The 17713-nt window shown below is 40.5% G+C and overlaps 1 protein-coding gene across 6 annotated transcripts in view; it reads left to right on the forward strand.

Annotated features, from left to right (window-relative positions):
• DNAJC5 (DnaJ heat shock protein family (Hsp40) member C5) overlaps positions 1–17713 on the forward strand; it is a 38021-nt gene that overhangs the window by 12957 nt on the left and 7351 nt on the right. For 3 of the 6 annotated variants that reach the window (XM_052784879.1, XM_052784898.1, XM_052784888.1), the window contains 4 exons: positions 5045–5112; positions 10835–10971; positions 14441–14654; positions 16922–17093. In XM_052784879.1, coding sequence (XP_052640839.1) covers positions 10865–10971; positions 14441–14654; positions 16922–17093 — 493 coding nt within the window. In that variant the 5' untranslated portion in view covers positions 5045–5112; positions 10835–10864. Of the gene's footprint in view, positions 1–2141; positions 2162–5044; positions 5113–10834; positions 10972–14440; positions 14655–16921; positions 17094–17713 lie in introns of those variants that run through there. The other 3 variants (XM_052784907.1, XM_052784908.1, XM_052784906.1) reach the window with 2 other exon arrangements.

Raw genomic sequence — 17713 nt, forward strand, 5'->3', positions numbered from 1 at the left:
GAACTACTGTTTTTTCATAATTTTTAAATAGCTGAGTAAGCAGTTGTAGGGTTTTTTTATAGCCATATGCAGTTTGTAACACATGCACTCTGCCATACAAACTACTGTAAAGCCATAAACAATAATTTAATTTTGCTGAAGAATTAAATAGGAGCAATGAAATCCCAAGTAGAGAATCCACTAAAAACCCCAGGGTTTTAGAGAGTAATTCTTCTAGTTGAGGAGAGAGGATAGAAAATGTGACTCTAATACTTTACATTTCTCTCCCCCCCCGCCCCCAATATGGAAAACCTTTGCTAGGTTTGAATCTTACTCTTGTATAGGGTACAAGGTCACAAGTCTTTATAACAGGTTGGTGAATCAGACTTAAATGGCTAAATTTTAATCTGCTAAGCTTATTAGAGAAACAACACTTGTACCACTGTAGTTAAGTTTGTCACAAGTTTCAGTGTAACCTCTGTTTCAGTCTTAATGATGCATGTTAGATCAATTTAGACTTGAATTTAGCAGAGGAGTTGTGTGGTCCCAGATTTCATTTATGTAAAAGCTCTGTGTTTCTGGTTTTTTTTAAAAAACTCAAAAGAATGTAATGAAGACTTTAGCAGTCTTCCACTGTTAGAGACCTATCTTCTGTTCCCAAGGCAAATGAATTTGGCCATAGTAAGGTTCTTTTTTTCTGGGAGAAAGATGTATACAGTTGAATTAATTCCCTGGATACTAGGTTACCTTTCCATCACGGTTTATATGTTAAAACAGAATAGTTTTATGGATATGAGATTTCTCATGTGACCTTTAGCAAAAAGCTACAAACCGAATAGCAAAACTTAGCTAAAAGGCTTTTGTGCTATGATAGAAAAAAATATAAGCAACACCAAAACACTCACTCTTGGATGCTTTAATGAAACAGTAAATGTTAGTGCTTCAATTAATAGGTTAAAAATTAGTATTTCAAGACAGCTCGGGGAATGTTGATGAAGAGTACTTTAAAATAGTAATAGTCTTCTGAGTGCACTTATTAGCCAGTTTGCTTTACCTTCAGCCTTTTCACATCATTTTTCCAATACTGATTCATTTTGCAAGTGATGTGAGCAAGTAAGACTGTGAAAGTAAAGACTTGGGAGTTTCTGTTTTGTCTATTGATTTTTTTTTTTTTTTTTTAATATGCCTTAATTGCAGCATTATTTCTTTAAATACTTTGCAACTATGATGTAGTTCATGTACGTGATGGGGATGGATTATGAAGCAAGGTATCCTAAAGATACTTATCTCTTTTTGTTAACAGCATACGGAGCAGGATGATGACAATTCTGTTAATAGAACTGTTAAATAAAAATGGTTCTCCTGCACCTGTCAGAAGACGTTAGGGTAGACAGAAGAAACAGATGTGCTTTTTATCAAAAAGAATAGATCTGAGAACATGTCTGATTTCTGTAAGGAAAAGGTAGTATATATCTCTTGGTTAGAGGAAGAAAAGGTGCTGAGCACTATTTATGGTCACAGTATATGGGGAAAATACAATATTAGATAAATCGGATCCAAATTTGCAGGACAACTGAGGCTAAAAGAGCTGGTTTTGGTATGCGCAAAATGGTTGGAAGAACAGGCAAACTTCCTAAGTGTATTTCTTCATTCGTGTTACAAAACTTATCACAATTTTAATGTGTTGCTGAATTTAGTTTGCATTCGTGTAGCTTTGCTTGCTTTTGTTATCTTCATCATGCTTTAATTTTGTCTTCTGATTTTCATACTTACATATGGATTCTCTGCCTCTCAAACAATTGCTTATTCCCTTCCCCAGCCTTTTTTTCTTTGAGTTTTTGTGGTTTTTGAAACTGAGTAACATCCATTAATCTTGATTTTTAAATGCTTCCGTCTGTTTTCCGGCATCTGTCCTTTCATTTTCTCTCCTTTTGTTTGTATTGTGAATATCATGTAATAAGGAGGGGAGATATTTACAAGTAATTACAAGCAGGGTATTATGTAGAGCTCTGGGTCAGTGGATCTGGCCTGTTGAATAATGAGATTGGATGGGTAGATCAAAACATTCCTGAGTCACTAAATTAGAATTGCCAGTTGCAACAGAAACCAAGCAAGCAAAACCCCAGAAAGGCGTGCTGCGGATGGCTACCGTGCTGGCAGGGAGCACGCACGGGAGAATGCGGTGAGGAAGGGGTGATGTGGAATAGCTGCTGCGGGTTTCTCATGTACTTTGATTTTTATAAGAAGTAGTTTTCTTTGGAATTTATTTTGGTCTTGTTTGGTTATTTCCAGCTGTAAATCAGGCTTTCTGCTGTTAATGAAACTTTGTAGTGGCATAGCTGAGAGACTAAAGAAAATATTGCTGCTTGCATCCATATTAAGATAAAAATACTTTTCTATATATTCTGAGTTCTATACGTGGCTAGGTATTATATATGTATGGTGTAAAAAATAAAGACTTTTCTTCTGATGGAATTTTGACAAGGCCTGGGCTGGAATCTTGTATTTGAACTATTTGAAGCTTCTGTCTGCACATCCTTGTATTTTCATTTACTTCATTATATGCCAAATGCTGACTTTAGCAGGATAGCCCTTTTTGTCAAAGGCAAGCAAGTATAATCAAATCTGCGAAGTACATTTGGACTTGCTTTCTTCTCCTGTTTCACTCTCAAATTTCCAGCTGTGTACATCCATAAATTGAGCATACTGTGGCTGTTTTTCAGTTTGACTGTCAACATTTCTGAAGCTTAGGTTGCTGTCTGAAACAGAATTAGTGGTGAATTTAAAGATGGTCTTCATTTAGGTATGAAGGGAGAGCTGATTTAGGAAAAAAAAAATTACTGTGCATCTGAGATTGAAAGAGAAGATTTTCAGTGACCACAGGCAAAACTGGTGGACTTGTCCATCTGAATATGTCTGTTCTAGTCCCCAATGTCCTAAGAGCCTGGGCCATAATTCTGGTTGCTAACCCCGTTAACCATCCGCAGCTTTCTAAAGACTGCTTTAAAAATGTTCCATTGTTGATTACTTTGTAATGAAGGAAGCAGTGGGCAGGGAACCTGGAAGGTTTTATAGCTTCACGAAATAGGACATTTTGCATCTGAGAGGTAGTCTAGCCTTTAATATTGCACACACTCTGCCTGAGTGGGAAAGTTTAAATTCTGGCTGTAGCTTGTGCACTCCCTGACTTTCATTTTTCAGGAAAAGTCTTTTGGTGGTATCTATTGAATGAACTAAATAGATCCATCAACAGTAGGCTGATTGTCTTGGTGGTTGATTCATTCTTACTCATTTATGGATATGCTGCTAAGATCAAGCAGCTTCTTACAGATTGCATAAAACAAATTCTGTGGTCAGTAACGCCAACAGCTTACTGGGTGTATTCCCAACATCTCTCTTTGCCACACCAAAACCTTCCAAGTTTGTGAAAGGTGTACTTTTTAATTGAATGGGGAGTTTATTTCTCAAGTGCATTCAGAGCTTGTTCTTTGGAAACTGTTGAAAGGGTTTGGATGATGATTAAGCGATGACTTGCCGGGTAAAAGTTGCTCTAAAGTTCCACTCACGAAGTTTATTGTTTGGTAATCTAACACATAAGTGACTTTGTGATTAAGGACATGGGTTTCATGTATCCTATACCTGCTTAATCGGAAAGATATTTTAATCTGTTGCAGGGATTTTTTCCCTAAATTTTTCGATAGCATCATCTAGCATTTCCTAGGCTCCTCCTGCCCATTCATTCTCTTATTTTCATGTGATCGGTGATCCACAGCAATCTGTCTAACTTTGCCTTGACCGCTGAAAGAAGGGATTTGTGTTGCTGCGTCATCTCAGGTTCTCTTCCTCCTTGTACAATGAAGGGAGACTTGTTTCTTCTTTGGGTAATCTGCTTCAGGATGAGGGAATGTGCATAGGATAAAACAGTGGGTTTCTTGGTGGAAATTTGTCCTGGCAAAATGAGCTGGTATTGCTCTATAGTTTAAGCACAGGAACCAATGTTGATGCCAGGTAGAGTGGCATTAGAAATGGCATAGAAATCAGCTACTCCATGTGCTTGCACGTCTTCATCTTACTGGCAGTGCTGTTAATAACTTGTGAAGAAAAGTGCTGTACAGACAATACTGTTTTTCTATTGAAATTTTTAACAAATGTATGTTTATTTGTCATGAAGGCGTCTGGCATCTGAACGCCACTAAACATCTCTGGGCTGTTGTGAAGTCTTGCTCTGCTGTGGTTCACTTTGCCCCGCGCCTGTGCTCGGCTGCAGCCTTGCAGGGTGGTAGAACAGGCTGCGCGCCTGCTGCTCGTGTGCCGGAGCTTGCGGTCCGCTGAATTAGCTAAGCTTCTTTAGCAGTTTCTCTCTAACAACATTACAGATTATCAAGACATGAAAAACACACTTCTCTTGTTTTAAGTACAGATATTTCACAAATGCCCAAGCTGAAAAAGTCCAAAGTCTTAAATAGATAATGGTTATTAGAGTTTCTCTATGACTGGTATCTTTATTTTAGGTAAGTGTGTGCCTTTCACATGGTAAAAGGTTTGGGAAAAGAGGCTGAAGCTACAGATAAAAGCACAGAGCCCTTGAATCTATACTTTAAAATATTTGTTAACTTACTTTGACAGCTAATCAGTTCTAAAGTTTAGTATTTACATTGTGGCAACTTACTCTAGTATAAAATATTTTGGACAGTAAAACCACTTCTGTTTATTCTGGACTTTCACATCAGGGCAGTGTTTGAGTGAAAGCATAATGAAAATACTTAAATGCAGCCTTTAAAATGTATTCTCTGATGCCAGCTGACCGTGTTGTAGGAAAGTGTGTGCCTATTAAACGCATCCAGACTGCAGCATGCCTCCCCATTCCTGGTGGCTTCAATACTTACCTGCTTTAAGTGAAAATTCTCTGTAAGTATAGAAAGTTACATTTCTGTTATTTCACTTCCATCTTGCCTTTAGCATATTATGAAGGATTGTCATAATAAAATAATGGGATGGCAACTTTGCAATGAGCCCTCAACATATGAGTTAGTGAACAACTGATTTGCTTTTGTTTTGTCTTTAGGAGATTCAGTTTTAGAGGTGTGTGGAGGCTGTTACCACTTACCTTAGAATATTCAAACTAGATACCAGGTAAGTACTGTATTTTTTGATTTCTTGTAGTGAAAAAAAAAAAAAATCCACTAATTTAAATGCAAAATAACGCCGAGGAAACAAAGTTCAAAGTTTCTTATAGAAATCTGTAACACCTTACGAAGCCAAGCTTAAAATGCCTCATATTTTTCCTGATAATACATTCTTGTTGTCCTGGTTTCAGCTGGCATAGAGTTGATTGTCTTCCTAGTAGCTGGTACAGTGCTATGTTTTGAGTTCAGTATGAGAAGAATGTTGATAACACTGATGTTTTCAGTTGTTGCTAAGTAATGTTTAGTCTAAAGTCAAGGATTTTGCAGCTTCTGATGCCTAGTCAGCAAGAAGGCTGGAGGGGCACAAGAAGTTGGCACAGGACACAGCCAGGGCAGCTGACCCAAAGTGGCCAACGGGGTATTCCATACCGTGTGACGCCACATCTAGTATATAAACTGGGGGGAGTGGTGGTGGGGGGATCGCCGCTTGGGGACTAACTGGGTGTTGATCGGTGGGCGGTGAGCAATTGCACTGTGCATCATTTGTACATTCCAATCCTTTTATTATTACTGTTATCATTTTACTAGTGTTATCATATCATTATTAGTTTCTTCTTTCCTGTTCCGTCAAACCGTTCTTATCTCAACCCATGAGTTTTACTTCTTTTCCCGATTTTCTCCCCCATCCCACTGGGGGCGGGGGGGGCAGTGAGCGAGCGGCTGTGTGGTGCTTAGTTCCTGGCTGGGGTTAAACCACGACACTTGTCTATATTTCGCTCCTCTCCCCTTTAAAAATGATTTTTGTCACCCTAGAAAAATACCAGATTGTGAGAACAACTCTAAATGAATCTGGGACAGATGGACAGGATGCAGAGGCCAGTGGTGCTATTCTGTTTTTGTGATAAATCAATATTTACTAAGGCGTTTTCTGGCTTGGTGTTTTTATTTAGACTTACTAGTAAACACTGGTTGAGATAGAATAATCTAGTTTAAGATTAACACCTGTAGTTAACTTTCTGCACTGGAAATCTTTGAAAAGCTAGTAGTCTTAAATTTAACTGACATTATGTTTTACCACGTAGTCAGTAACCAGAAATGCGTTGTGGAATACGAATCTTTCCTAAAATACTCCAGTGCTTCCTAAAGTTGTACAATAAAGCATCAACTAGATGTAATTTTTGTAAGAGCTGGCAAAACATCGTTTCCAAGCTAGGCTCTTTAATCATCTGCTAATATGCTCTTAAAACTGTCATTGCAGAGGGCTTGACAATGTTACAGATAGTTTGTATTAAAGACACTTGCTGGGTTGGTACCTCAGGGGTGTTGGGCTGTGCTAGGAGAGCAGCCTACCTCTTTTCCTGTCCAGCACTTCCAGCACGGCTTTGAGCTTATCTTTCTCATTCCTCTTGTTTCCTATTTGTCCCTTTGGGGGATTTCTCTATTCTCTGTGTTACTGGTGACATATGGAAAGACTGGGAAGCTGTTTTTTTCTTCTGGTTTCAACCAAACTCGTTGCAATTTGGATAGAGAGTATCAATTAAGGTTAATGACCTTCCATTATCCTTTGTCTAGTGGGTAAGTATCATTTACCATGTCAGGAGGTGGTAGATTTTGCCCGTTACAGTGGGATTTCACTTTTTGGAACAACTGTTGACAGCCAGATTCCCTACATTGAAGATAGACACTTCACTAAAGTTGTTGTGAACAGCATGTATTTAAAGGTCTGTGCACTGGCAGATGCGTTCAGGACATGATTTTTTTTAAACTTTTTTTTTTTTTTTCTTTTTTAGTAACTTAAACTTAGGACTATGCAGATATTAAGAAAATTAAAATTCTGGTGAAGATTGTACCCCAATGTCCTGCTGCAGTAGTATTTTTAAAGTTAACATTGTTTGGTTTCCTTTGCCCCTTCTGATTTTTATCAGTGGAGCTGAACAGCCACAACTCCTTTCAAAAGCAGTCTTTCCTACAGTGAGGAGATCCAAGTGAGCAGCTGTGCCTTTGTGACTTACATGGGAAAATGTACAGAATTAACTGGAAATGTGAAAAGTGATATTTTAGGCAACTTGGTACTTTACAGTTTCCAGAGGTTTGTTCATGAATAAATACTTAATGCTTCAGCCTTGAAGTGAAATGAAAAGTACTGCTGTTAGCCTGCTTCCGGATGCTAATGACACTGAAATATTGTTGATACTGTCCATCGAATTAGCTGTCCATCCCTTTACTGGTGCAAGGCGGTTCTTTCTAGCAGGGATCTGACTCCTGCGATTCCATGTTGTTACAAGCATCTGCTCCTTGTGCAAGCAGTGTCAGTAACCTCCACCCTCCATCCTGCCCCACAGCTAAGCACGTTTTCTTGGAAAAGTTGATCCCCCCTCGCCGCCCCTTTCCAGTTAAATTCTTTGCAGCATCTTGTGGTGCGGTCAGATGAAGTTTTAGTCCTCCCTCACTGCTTCTGGCCACCTGATCTGTTGTTACCCTTTTTGGTGCTGGCATTCATTGGGATGTTCTGTGAGTATTTAATTCCCTAAACTGGCAGAGAACTATTCATTTTTCTTGACTGTAATAATAGTTTGCCATTTTAATGAGTTAAATACAACTTAGGAAAGGGTCAACAGACCTGGCAGAAACTTAAGGTCCCACCAGTTCCATGAAACTTGATAGGATTGTTTTGGGAAGCTAAAAAGAAAATCAGTCTTTCTAAGGTTCCGTTTACTGTTGGTATATTTAAAATGTTAAGGCTGGCTTCTGTATAACCTTTCAGATTTAATCTAAGTCTTTTGAGCAAGGTGGTACCAATTATACTCACCTGGTCATGCTGAAAACAGTTGCGTTTTCTGGTAAAGCTGACTAATGCAGGATGTTCTGGTACACAGATGGTTAAAAACTGTGCTGTTTAATCCAGGGGATTACCTTTCTTCAGAGCCTTCTGACAGAAACCTCTTCAGGGCATCCTGCTTGGTTAGAATATGTAGCAGATGGCTTGTTGCTGCTGAATACAACACTTTTTAAAAATACAGAGCAGCTTTCACTACGGCGAATTAGAGCCACTTGTAAAAACAGTAGGATAGATAATATCCTGGTTTATGAAGTACTCTGAACTTAAATAACTTGCACCTTTATTGTCTGTTTCATATTTGAAAAGCCAAAGGTTGCGTTCCTAGTAATAATACTCTTCTGTTCCCTTAAATAACAAGCTTCCCAGATGAATTCCCATTACCACATTGTCCTCCACTCTTCTGCCAAGGCCAGTGTGTCCATTTCATACCAGTCTTGAAAAACAGACACCCCATTACACCAAACTCCAGATACCCTGAACTGTTCAGATTGAAGCGATTAAAGATTGTATCAGCGTGGAATTTTATTCCTATGCCTGTCTTTATTATTGACAGGCACCCTGCAGACTGATAGACCTCGCCTGGATCAAATTAAATTCATTTTTATTAAACAAATTGGCCCTAATTTAACAGTGGAGATTTTATTAAGCAGAACGTAGCGTATACCTGTGATCTGCAGCATCTGTGCACCAAGGGCACGTTGGATTGATATTAAAGGAAGCTTGTTACGCCTAAATAGAGCTACACACTTTAAACAACACAAATGTTCATAATGTCCTCGAAGCTCCAGTTTAAAGCAGTGCCTTTGGAAGAGCTAAATTAACATGTACAATCTCAGCCAGGATGTATTTTTTTTCCCCGCCCCGACTTCAGATTAATCCCACAGGTCCCTGGCAAAGAGCAATAGCGATAGACAGACTCCCCTTAGCTGGATGCTGCTAATGAGTGACTGACGTGATAGAGCTGCAGGAGGGTTTCCTGGGAGGGCTGCGGGGAAGCGGTGGTGGTCATGGTCGGAGAGCAGCAGAAGCTGCACGGGGGAGCCGGGGCAGCGGTTGGAGCAGGCCTGTGTGATTAGCTAGATTACCAGATAGATGTCAGGATCATCAGTCTTTGACCTCAGCGCTGGGACTGCTTGGGTAGAGGGGGCTGGGAGGCTGCGGCCAGGTTGACCCATAGCTGCGGATGGGAAGAGGCTGTCCCAGAGGGTTGTGCCTGGTGTATTCCTGCATGTGGGATTTCTTGCCTGAAAATTTTTTTTTTTTTTTCCTGTCACTGAATCAGATTGTGCCCAAATGAGTTGTTTGTATTGTGTCTTGCAGCACTCAATAATTTTCCTCTCACACAGAAAGCTTTTGGTAGCTGAACAGTATCATTTAAAAAAAAAAAAATTTCTCTCCCTACCCACATACTCACCTTCCAGATTTGGGGTGTATTTTGAATTCTTAGCCAAAGCATTAGAATTTAGACCTATTATTACTATTAATAATAATTTATAGCTTCCTTACTAGGTAGCTTAATTAAACTTACCAGAGCTGCTAAAGACTTCTTGAAGGAAATTAGATGAGAGTTTGCTAGTTTCGAAGAAACTGGACATAGTGCCCAGTGTTAAACTAATCTAAAGTTGCAGAGGCCAAATGCGGAAGAGTAGTTAACAGTAGTCTCTGAGATGAACAAGAAAGTTGTAATGCCTCTATCCGCATCCTTGCCACCTAGTCACACTTGTACAGGCATGATGATACCCATGTGTTGGTACAAACAGAACTGTGTTTTTTGTGAAGCGTATCAACGGTATGAGGTCATATCAAGAACCAGGCAGTGCAAGATGTGATGTCTGAGAGTATTTCTTTCAGGTAGCCTTTTAAAAGCTGAAGTTACTAACTTTGTTATATAAGGCAAAGGGTTAAATTAGAAGAGTCTGGTGCTTTAAATATCTTTTTCAAAGACTACATAATCTGGTGTAGGCTAACTGTAATGACATAATCCAAAAATAGCCAATAGTCTTCTCCTCAATGCTCATCCTTGCTGCAGTTCTGCAGCTAAAGAATGGCAAATGCTAATCTCCTCAGGATGTTAGAGGACATAACCGTATCTGTCCGTGACATGGCACAGGAGAGACCTCTAGGGTCTTTCACATTTGAATTTGGAGCAGGAGGTTAATCCACGTTCAAATGCCATGATTTTAACTAGAATACATGTTAAATGTTTGATCCACGACTTTAAATTACGAGAGGGGAGATGTCCTTCTCTCTAAGCGGGCAGGCATTCCCTCTTTTGTAGTAGGATGCACAGGCCTAGTCAAACTGGATTTTGTCTAAAGGATTCTGCTTGACCTGGTGTCAGTGATAAGGTGGGAGGCTGGGGTTTTGGGAGGTATGTGGAGGTTTGGTTTGTTGTTTTTTTTTTTAATGTAACAGAATGTCTGCAATTGAAAATGCAAATGAAATCACTTACCCCTATGCAAGTGTGGTGCAAAAAGGCAGCCTCAATGTAATAGCAACCTCTCTGTTGTCAAGTTGTTTTTATAGGTATTATCACTAATAAATAAGACTAAGAAAGAAGGTGAAGTAGCTTTAGGGATGTGTTATGTAGTACACAGCTATGCCTCAGCTGTTGATTTTGGTTATTTGGAACGAAGAGTTGAGTATATACAGTAGTGATTCTAGGGTGCCTGGTGTTGTGCTGAAAATGTAATACTTGTTTTTCGCTGATAATTCACTGAGTTTTGTAACTTTTTAACTTCCACATATGTTAAGAGCCTTTTCTTTTCAAAGCACATTTAAACCTTATAAAAGATGAATTTTCACATGCAAACTCTGGTTTTAAGGATGATTTGATTAATGAGGTCTGTGTTCTTCTTTGTTTAAGTGTTTCTTAATCTTTTTTTGGCAGGGGCCAGTTTTCTCTTCAGGTTAGTTCAAGATGGCAGACCAGAGGCAACGTTCGCTCTCTACCTCTGGAGAATCATTATACCATGTGCTGGGGTTGGACAAGAATGCAACTTCAGATGACATCAAAAAGTCATACAGGTAAATGTTCATGTTTTACACCTGTTGCCCAATAGCACAAATAGCTTTAATTAAGTGTTCAACAGATGGCCTATTTATGTATAGGCTCGAGTTGATTTATTTAAATGTTTTTCAAGAAAAACTAGTAAGAAAACCAGTGAAAACATGGTTGCTTCTTGCAGAAATTGGTGTGAAAACATGCCTAGGCTTCAATTCTCAGATGTGCAGTATCATTCTGAAAGGTCTTTATCTAAAGTTGATGTATTGGCTTTGTGTGGCAAGCTTTTGGTAGCGGGGGCGTTACAGGGGTGGCTTCTGTAAGAAGCTGCTGGAAGCGTCCCCTGTGTCTGACAGAGCCAATACCAGCCGGCTCTAAGATGGACCCACTGCCGGCCAAGGCCGAGCCAATCAGCGATAGTGGTAACGCCTCTGTGATAACATTTTTAAGAAGGAAAAATGTTGCTGGGACAGACAGAAATGGCAGCCGGAGAGAGGAGTGAGAACATGTAAGAGAAACAACCCTGCAGGCACCAAGGTCAGTGAAGAAGGAGAGGGAGGAGGTGCTCCAGGCGCCGGAGCAGAGATTCCCCCGCAGCCCGTGGGGAAGACCATGGTGAGGCAGGTTGTCCCCCTGCAGCCCACGGAGGTCCACGGTGGAGCAGATATCCACCTGCAGCCCGTGGAGGACCCCACGCCAGAGCAGGTGGGTGCCCGAAGGAGGCCGTGACCCCGTGGGAAGCCTGCGCTGGAGCAGGCTCCTGGCAGGACCTGCGGATCTGTGGAGAGAGGAGCCCACGGAGCAGGTTTTCTGGCAGGACTTGTGACCCCATGGGGGACCCACGCTGGAGCAGTGTGCTCCTGAAGGACTGCACGCCGTGGAAGGGACCCATGCTGGAGCAGTTTGTGAAGAAGTGCAGCCTGTGGGAAGGACCCACGTTGGAGAAGTTCGTGGAGGACTCTCTCCCATGCGAGGGAACCCATGCTAGAGCAGGGGAAGAGCGTGATGAGTCCTGCCCCTGAGGAGGATGAAGCGGCAGAAATAACGTGTGATGAACTGACTGTAAACCCCATTCCCCATCCCCCTGCGCTGCTGTGGGGGTAGGTAGAGAATCTGGGAGTGAAGTTGTGCCTGGGAAGAAGGGAGGGGTGGAGGGAAGGTGTTCTGAGATTTGGTTTTATTTCTCATTACCCTACTCTGGTTGATTGGTAAGAAATTGAGTTCATTTTCCCCAAGTTGAGTTTGTTTTGCCTGTGATGGTACTTGGTGAGTGATCTCTCCTGTCCTTATCTCAACCCACAAGCCCTTTGTTATATTTTCTCTTCCCTGTCCAGCTGAGGAGGGGGGAGTGATAGAACGGCTTTGGTGGGCACCTGGCATTCAGCCAGGGTCAACCCGCCACAGTTGAGCAGAGTTTTAAGACAGTGTGATCAGAGTTAAATTCTTCATGTCATGTAGCCTTTTATCTGGCTTACAGGGATCACAGACGTGCAGTACTGCCCTTTTGTCCATAGTTTCCAATTCTGGCACAGTGGGGTATAGATTAAAGATGCAAATAAGGATGAAGACTGAGTATCAACAATGACTTTTTTCTAAAAATCCATTCAAAATTTCTTATTCCTTGTGGAGTTACTATTTTAAAAGAGGATTTTTTTTCATTATTTCTTTTGTTAAAGAGTTAGACGCATGAAGTGATTTCATATTGACCAAATAAAAACAAAAAAAAGTCCTGTAACATCTTCCCTTTCCACATTCCCCCAAAATCTGCTTAAAAGCTATTGCTGCTTCACCTTAAGCATGAGCTGCAGTCTTGCAGACTATTTGACAAGTGGCAATGTATTTAACATTACACTAGGGGTCAGTAGTAATCTTTACACGAGGATACTCTTTTTCGAAGTTGTTTTCTTTTAGTCTTTAAAACTTTACCAGAACTTTTTCCCTTTCAAAGTTACATCTTAATACTGATGGCAACTATATGGTGAAGTCGATGAATAAACTGGGTCCACAGATTCTCAAAAATAAGCTGTGTCTTCCTAAAACCTTTAAGTGGAAGTTTGAATCTGTAATCTTCAAGCCTTAGCAACTGGAAAATAATTTTACCTTCTTGGGGGAAAAACTGCAACAGTTTTTCCTTTTGGAGGAATGACCCAACTAGATCCTAGGGTGAAATGTCACTGCTTCATACTTACCTGAACCTTTATCTAATCTTGTTTCCTCTGCTGCACCTTTACAAAAGGAAGACTGAGCACCTCTTGTTTTCATTCCATTTGAACATTCTTTGCTGGCCTGTGGGCTGTGGGGTTTGTGTACATGTAGGAAATGGGAAATGAAAAATATTTATTTATTGCAGCCTAATAGTAGCTAAGCCCTTCCCTCTAATTATAAAAACTGTAATTTTCAGTCCTTACTGAGGCTACGGCATTAGTGGCAGCTGTGGACGTTATTTACTTGAGCAGCATCATTCACAGTTTGAGTGTTTCAAGTGCTCACTCAATTCATTGTTTGAATGTTGTGATATATTTACATACACATCCACATGTGTGCTTGCATAAATCTTTATTTTATGTTTGTCTAAACATTTCCGCACTGCAAAGTTGACATGTGTAAACATCTCCAGGCTTCTAGTGTATTTCTCAAATATGGGACTTTGTGGTAATTTTCTGTAGGAGGACAAGTACCTTTTTTGGTGTGGCATACAATTCTGTATCATTTTTCTACCTGGGAGCACATTTTTTCTGTTTATAAGGAGGTGTTGGCCAGTTATTTCTACTGATTTCTATAAATAGCCTGGGCCATGTCAGAACTAGCAAATTTATCAACGCTTAATCTGATTTTTTTTGTGCTATGCTCAAAGACCTCTGGGGACTGTAAACTGCTGTCATTTAGTTGTAAGAGATGTAGCATGATTAGGGGAGGTACGTTGTGATTTCCTGGTATCTCGAAACTCTGAAGTGTTTTCTATTCTAGCAGGCCATGAACTGAAAAGTACTTTGTTCCTGCACAGGAATTGGTGAATTAACCACAAGTGATTGTCTGTTCTATTTTTGTGTTTAGATGCTGCGGATTAGCTGTGGTAGGTTGCTTTTATTTAGTGTTCCGTATGACATCTTAGACTTGTGCTGTGTCTTTTTTCTGTTAGCCTGGCCTTTGCTTTAGCAGGAGCAAAACTTACCGGTGGAAAGTGCTGGAGCAGAGGGGTAAAAAAAGGCTACTACTTTCCTTCAATGTTTCTCTTTTTTTCCATTGGATTTCTGAGGGCCAAATCTAAGAGTCTGAAGTCAGTCCTGTGAATTAAGTTAGACACTGCTGTAGCCTTTTGTTATCATCTAAGGAAGAATCATCAGTGAAGTTGAATCACAGATGAAGGAAACCAACTGGAACTTGAAAGTCTCCCTTGAGTGACAGGCTATGGAATGAAAAAAAAAAAAATCAAAAACCAGGAACCCAAATCGCAGTTTTTAATCTATAACGATCTCTTTTTTCTTTCTGCAGGAAACTGGCATTGAAATACCATCCTGATAAAAACCCTGATAATCCAGAGGCAGCAGAAAAATTTAAAGAGATCAATAATGCACATGCAATATTGACCGATGCCACAAAGCGAAACATTTATGATAAGTATGGTTCTCTGGGTCTGTATGTAGCAGAGCAGTTTGGTGAAGAAAATGTGAACACATACTTCGTGCTATCCAGCTGGTGGGCAAAGGTAAATAAAAGTGCAAAGAGAAGTTATCCTGGATTGGCATTTAAAACTCTTCAAGAGCTTCATTTGATAATTGTGTTTGTTTCTACTTTTGGAAATTGCTGAATTTCTGACACCTGGTAATTAACCTCTTACTGTGTTGCATCTCTAGTTCAGAAGTATTTTTCTGTTACCTTTCAGTGATTCAGGCCTAATAAGCAAGACTTATATTACTAAGAGAAGCTTGGACCCTTCTAGTGGATTTAAAAGTGAGGAGGATCTCGGGGGTATTCTTTCTGGTAGTATCTGCCAAATGATTTTGCAGAACAAGTCCTGACTGTGAACTTGAGCTAACACAGGAGATGCTCTTTAGAAGTATGCTTACAAAATTACTCAGAGGCTTCCCTGAACAAATGTCACTTCTTCAGCTCTTCTCTGATGTGAGAGACTGCAGGTTATTTGTTCACTTGCCTATCCTTGTTTCTCGTGCAGCAGAAAGAGCATCACCAGTATACCAAAATTACACTGCAAGCTCATGTTTCCTCACAAATGCATGCAAAAAGCTGTTCAAAAGTATTGCATGCATGCAGTAGATGTAACAATTATTGTATAGATGCCTTCTAGGAGTCTTCTGTCAGTACCAAGGAATTACTGTGTTTTACTGGACTCAAACTATTTTTAAGCAGAATATGCTTCTGTCTTTTTAAGTAACACATTTTAAAATCACATTTACTCAAAAGTGCAAAAACCCTATACGTTGCACATTTACACATTTCTCGTACTGAAATTGTCCAGGCTTTTGCATTTCGGAGTTCATGTGATTGCAGTCTGCTTGCACAGAAAGTAGTAAGTAAAAGATAGCGTGACTATGAAACTGAAGTATGAAATCATAACTGCACCAGCTTACTTATTTAGTGACATGATGTTGTTCACAGTGTTTTATGGGTGATTAAAACCTTTTCCTAGTCTTGGCATTTCATTTCATGGGTTCATTTTTCTACCCTTTGCCAGCATTATCTCCACCTCTTGATTCCCTTGCAGTAAGAGAATAGTTTTATCAGCATGCTTGTTTGCTATTTTTCAAATTATTTTTTCAAACAATTGTGCAGTGACCTATATGAAAATTTTAATTTTGCCCATTGTCACTGTGATAAGCACCTGGCAGGCTTGACTAGCTTTGAGTTGCCTTGCTCAAGTATTGGTAGCATCTAACCTCAGCACCCCGAACTTCGGTATGGTGAGCTTTGCAGCCATGCCTACAGCCCTGAGTAGGTCCAAGTCCCTGCTGCAGGTACATTGCGACCTGTGCATCAACTAGCTAGCGTAAATCTTTTCCAGGGTTATTTATGCATGCTACAATCTGTCCTAAACTATTGTACCTCTGGATTTTAATACAGTGTCCTGGTTTCAGCTGGGATAGAGTTAACTGTCTTCCTAGTAGCTGGTACAGTGCTATGTTTTGAGTTCAGAGCGAAGAATGTTGATAACACTGATGTTTTCAGTTGTTGCTCAGTAGTGTTTAGACTAATGTCAAGGATTTTTCAGCTTCTCATGCCCAGCCAGTGAGAAAGCTGGAGGGGCACAAGAAGTTGGCACAGGACACAGCCAGGGCACCTGACCCAAACTGGCCAACGGTGTATTCCATACCATGTGACGTCCCATCCAGTACAGAAACGGGGAAGTGGGGGGCAGGGATTCGCCGCTCGGGGGACTGGCTGGGTGTCGGTCGGCGGGTGGTGAGCAATTGCACTGCGTATCATTTGTACATTCCAATCCTTTCATTATTGCTGTTGTCATTTTATTAGTGTTATCATTATCATTATTAGTTTCTTCTTTTCTGTTCTATTAAACCGTTCTTATCTCAACCCACGGGTTTTGCTTCTTCTCCCGATTTTCTCCCCCATCCCACTGGGTGGGGGGGAGTGAGTGAGCGGCTGCGTGGTGTTTAGTTGCTGGCTGGGGTTAAACCACGACATACAGATACACTTCTTAGACCTGTATCTTCTTTCAGAGGTAGCAGAATAGTCCACTTTAAACCTAAATTGTAGGAATTCTTCAAGTAAACCAGGTCGGCAGTATTCACCTGAGTATAAAATGTTGGGAGCTGCAGCCAGTTTTGCACATGTTTTTAAATATATCTTGGTGATGAAGTATAAAACTAGCTAGTAAGTTCTGTGTCTACATTGCTGTATTTTTGGTCTCTGGTTTCTGTATCTGAGTCTCACAAACTCGGTGATCATGGCGTGGTAGGCACAGGTTATGAATATTTCTTTGTCTTCTGTCCTCTGCAGGCCTTGTTTGTGTTCTGTGGGCTCATCACAGGCTGCTATTGCTGTTGCTGTCTGTGCTGCTGCTGTAATTGTTGCTGTGGGAAGTGTAAACCTAAACCTCCTGAGGGTGAAGAGCAGGAATACTACGTCTCTCCAGAGGACTTGGAGGCACAGTTGCAGTCAGATGAAAGGGGTAGGTAAAAACCCTGTGAGATTTCTGGAATAACCGTCAGTCTCTGATAGAGTGCTTGGTGTGCTGCTTGCTTTGTAGAGATCAGCACGGGTCTTGGATTGTAGATGGTGGTGAGGGAATACTTGTGACTCAAGAGTTACGTGGGTGACGCCAACACCGGAGATACAGTTGCTGAAAACTCCTGGAGGGTCTTTGTTGAACTTGGTGGGGTCAGCTTCAGAGCAGTAGGTGATGACCATCATTTAGCTTCTTTCCCACGTCGCTGGAGTAACATACCAGCCAGACACGTGTGATTGTAGAAAGGGGCTCTTTTACCCCAAAGGATGGGGGTGTCAAGGCGGCTTTGTTAACTGTGTCAGATGTAAAGGAAATGGGACTGCTACCCTAGCAGCTATATCTAATACTTGTTAATGAAGATATAATGCTATTCCTGTAGAATTAAACCAATCGTTTAAAAAATTGTAGAGCCTTGTGTATGCTCTGATGATGTTTTTAACAGGCATTGCTGAATGGTGGGCAAGGATCAGCTGCTTTTACATGAAGAAGGAAATATAATAAATGTTCCACATGTAGATTTGAGTCGAATGGTATTGTGTGTGGACTGAAAAACAGTAAATTAA

The sequence above is a fragment of the Harpia harpyja genome, chromosome 1 (genome assembly GCF_026419915.1).
Source record: "Harpia harpyja isolate bHarHar1 chromosome 1, bHarHar1 primary haplotype, whole genome shotgun sequence".
Lineage (NCBI taxonomy): Eukaryota > Metazoa > Chordata > Aves > Accipitriformes > Accipitridae > Harpia > Harpia harpyja.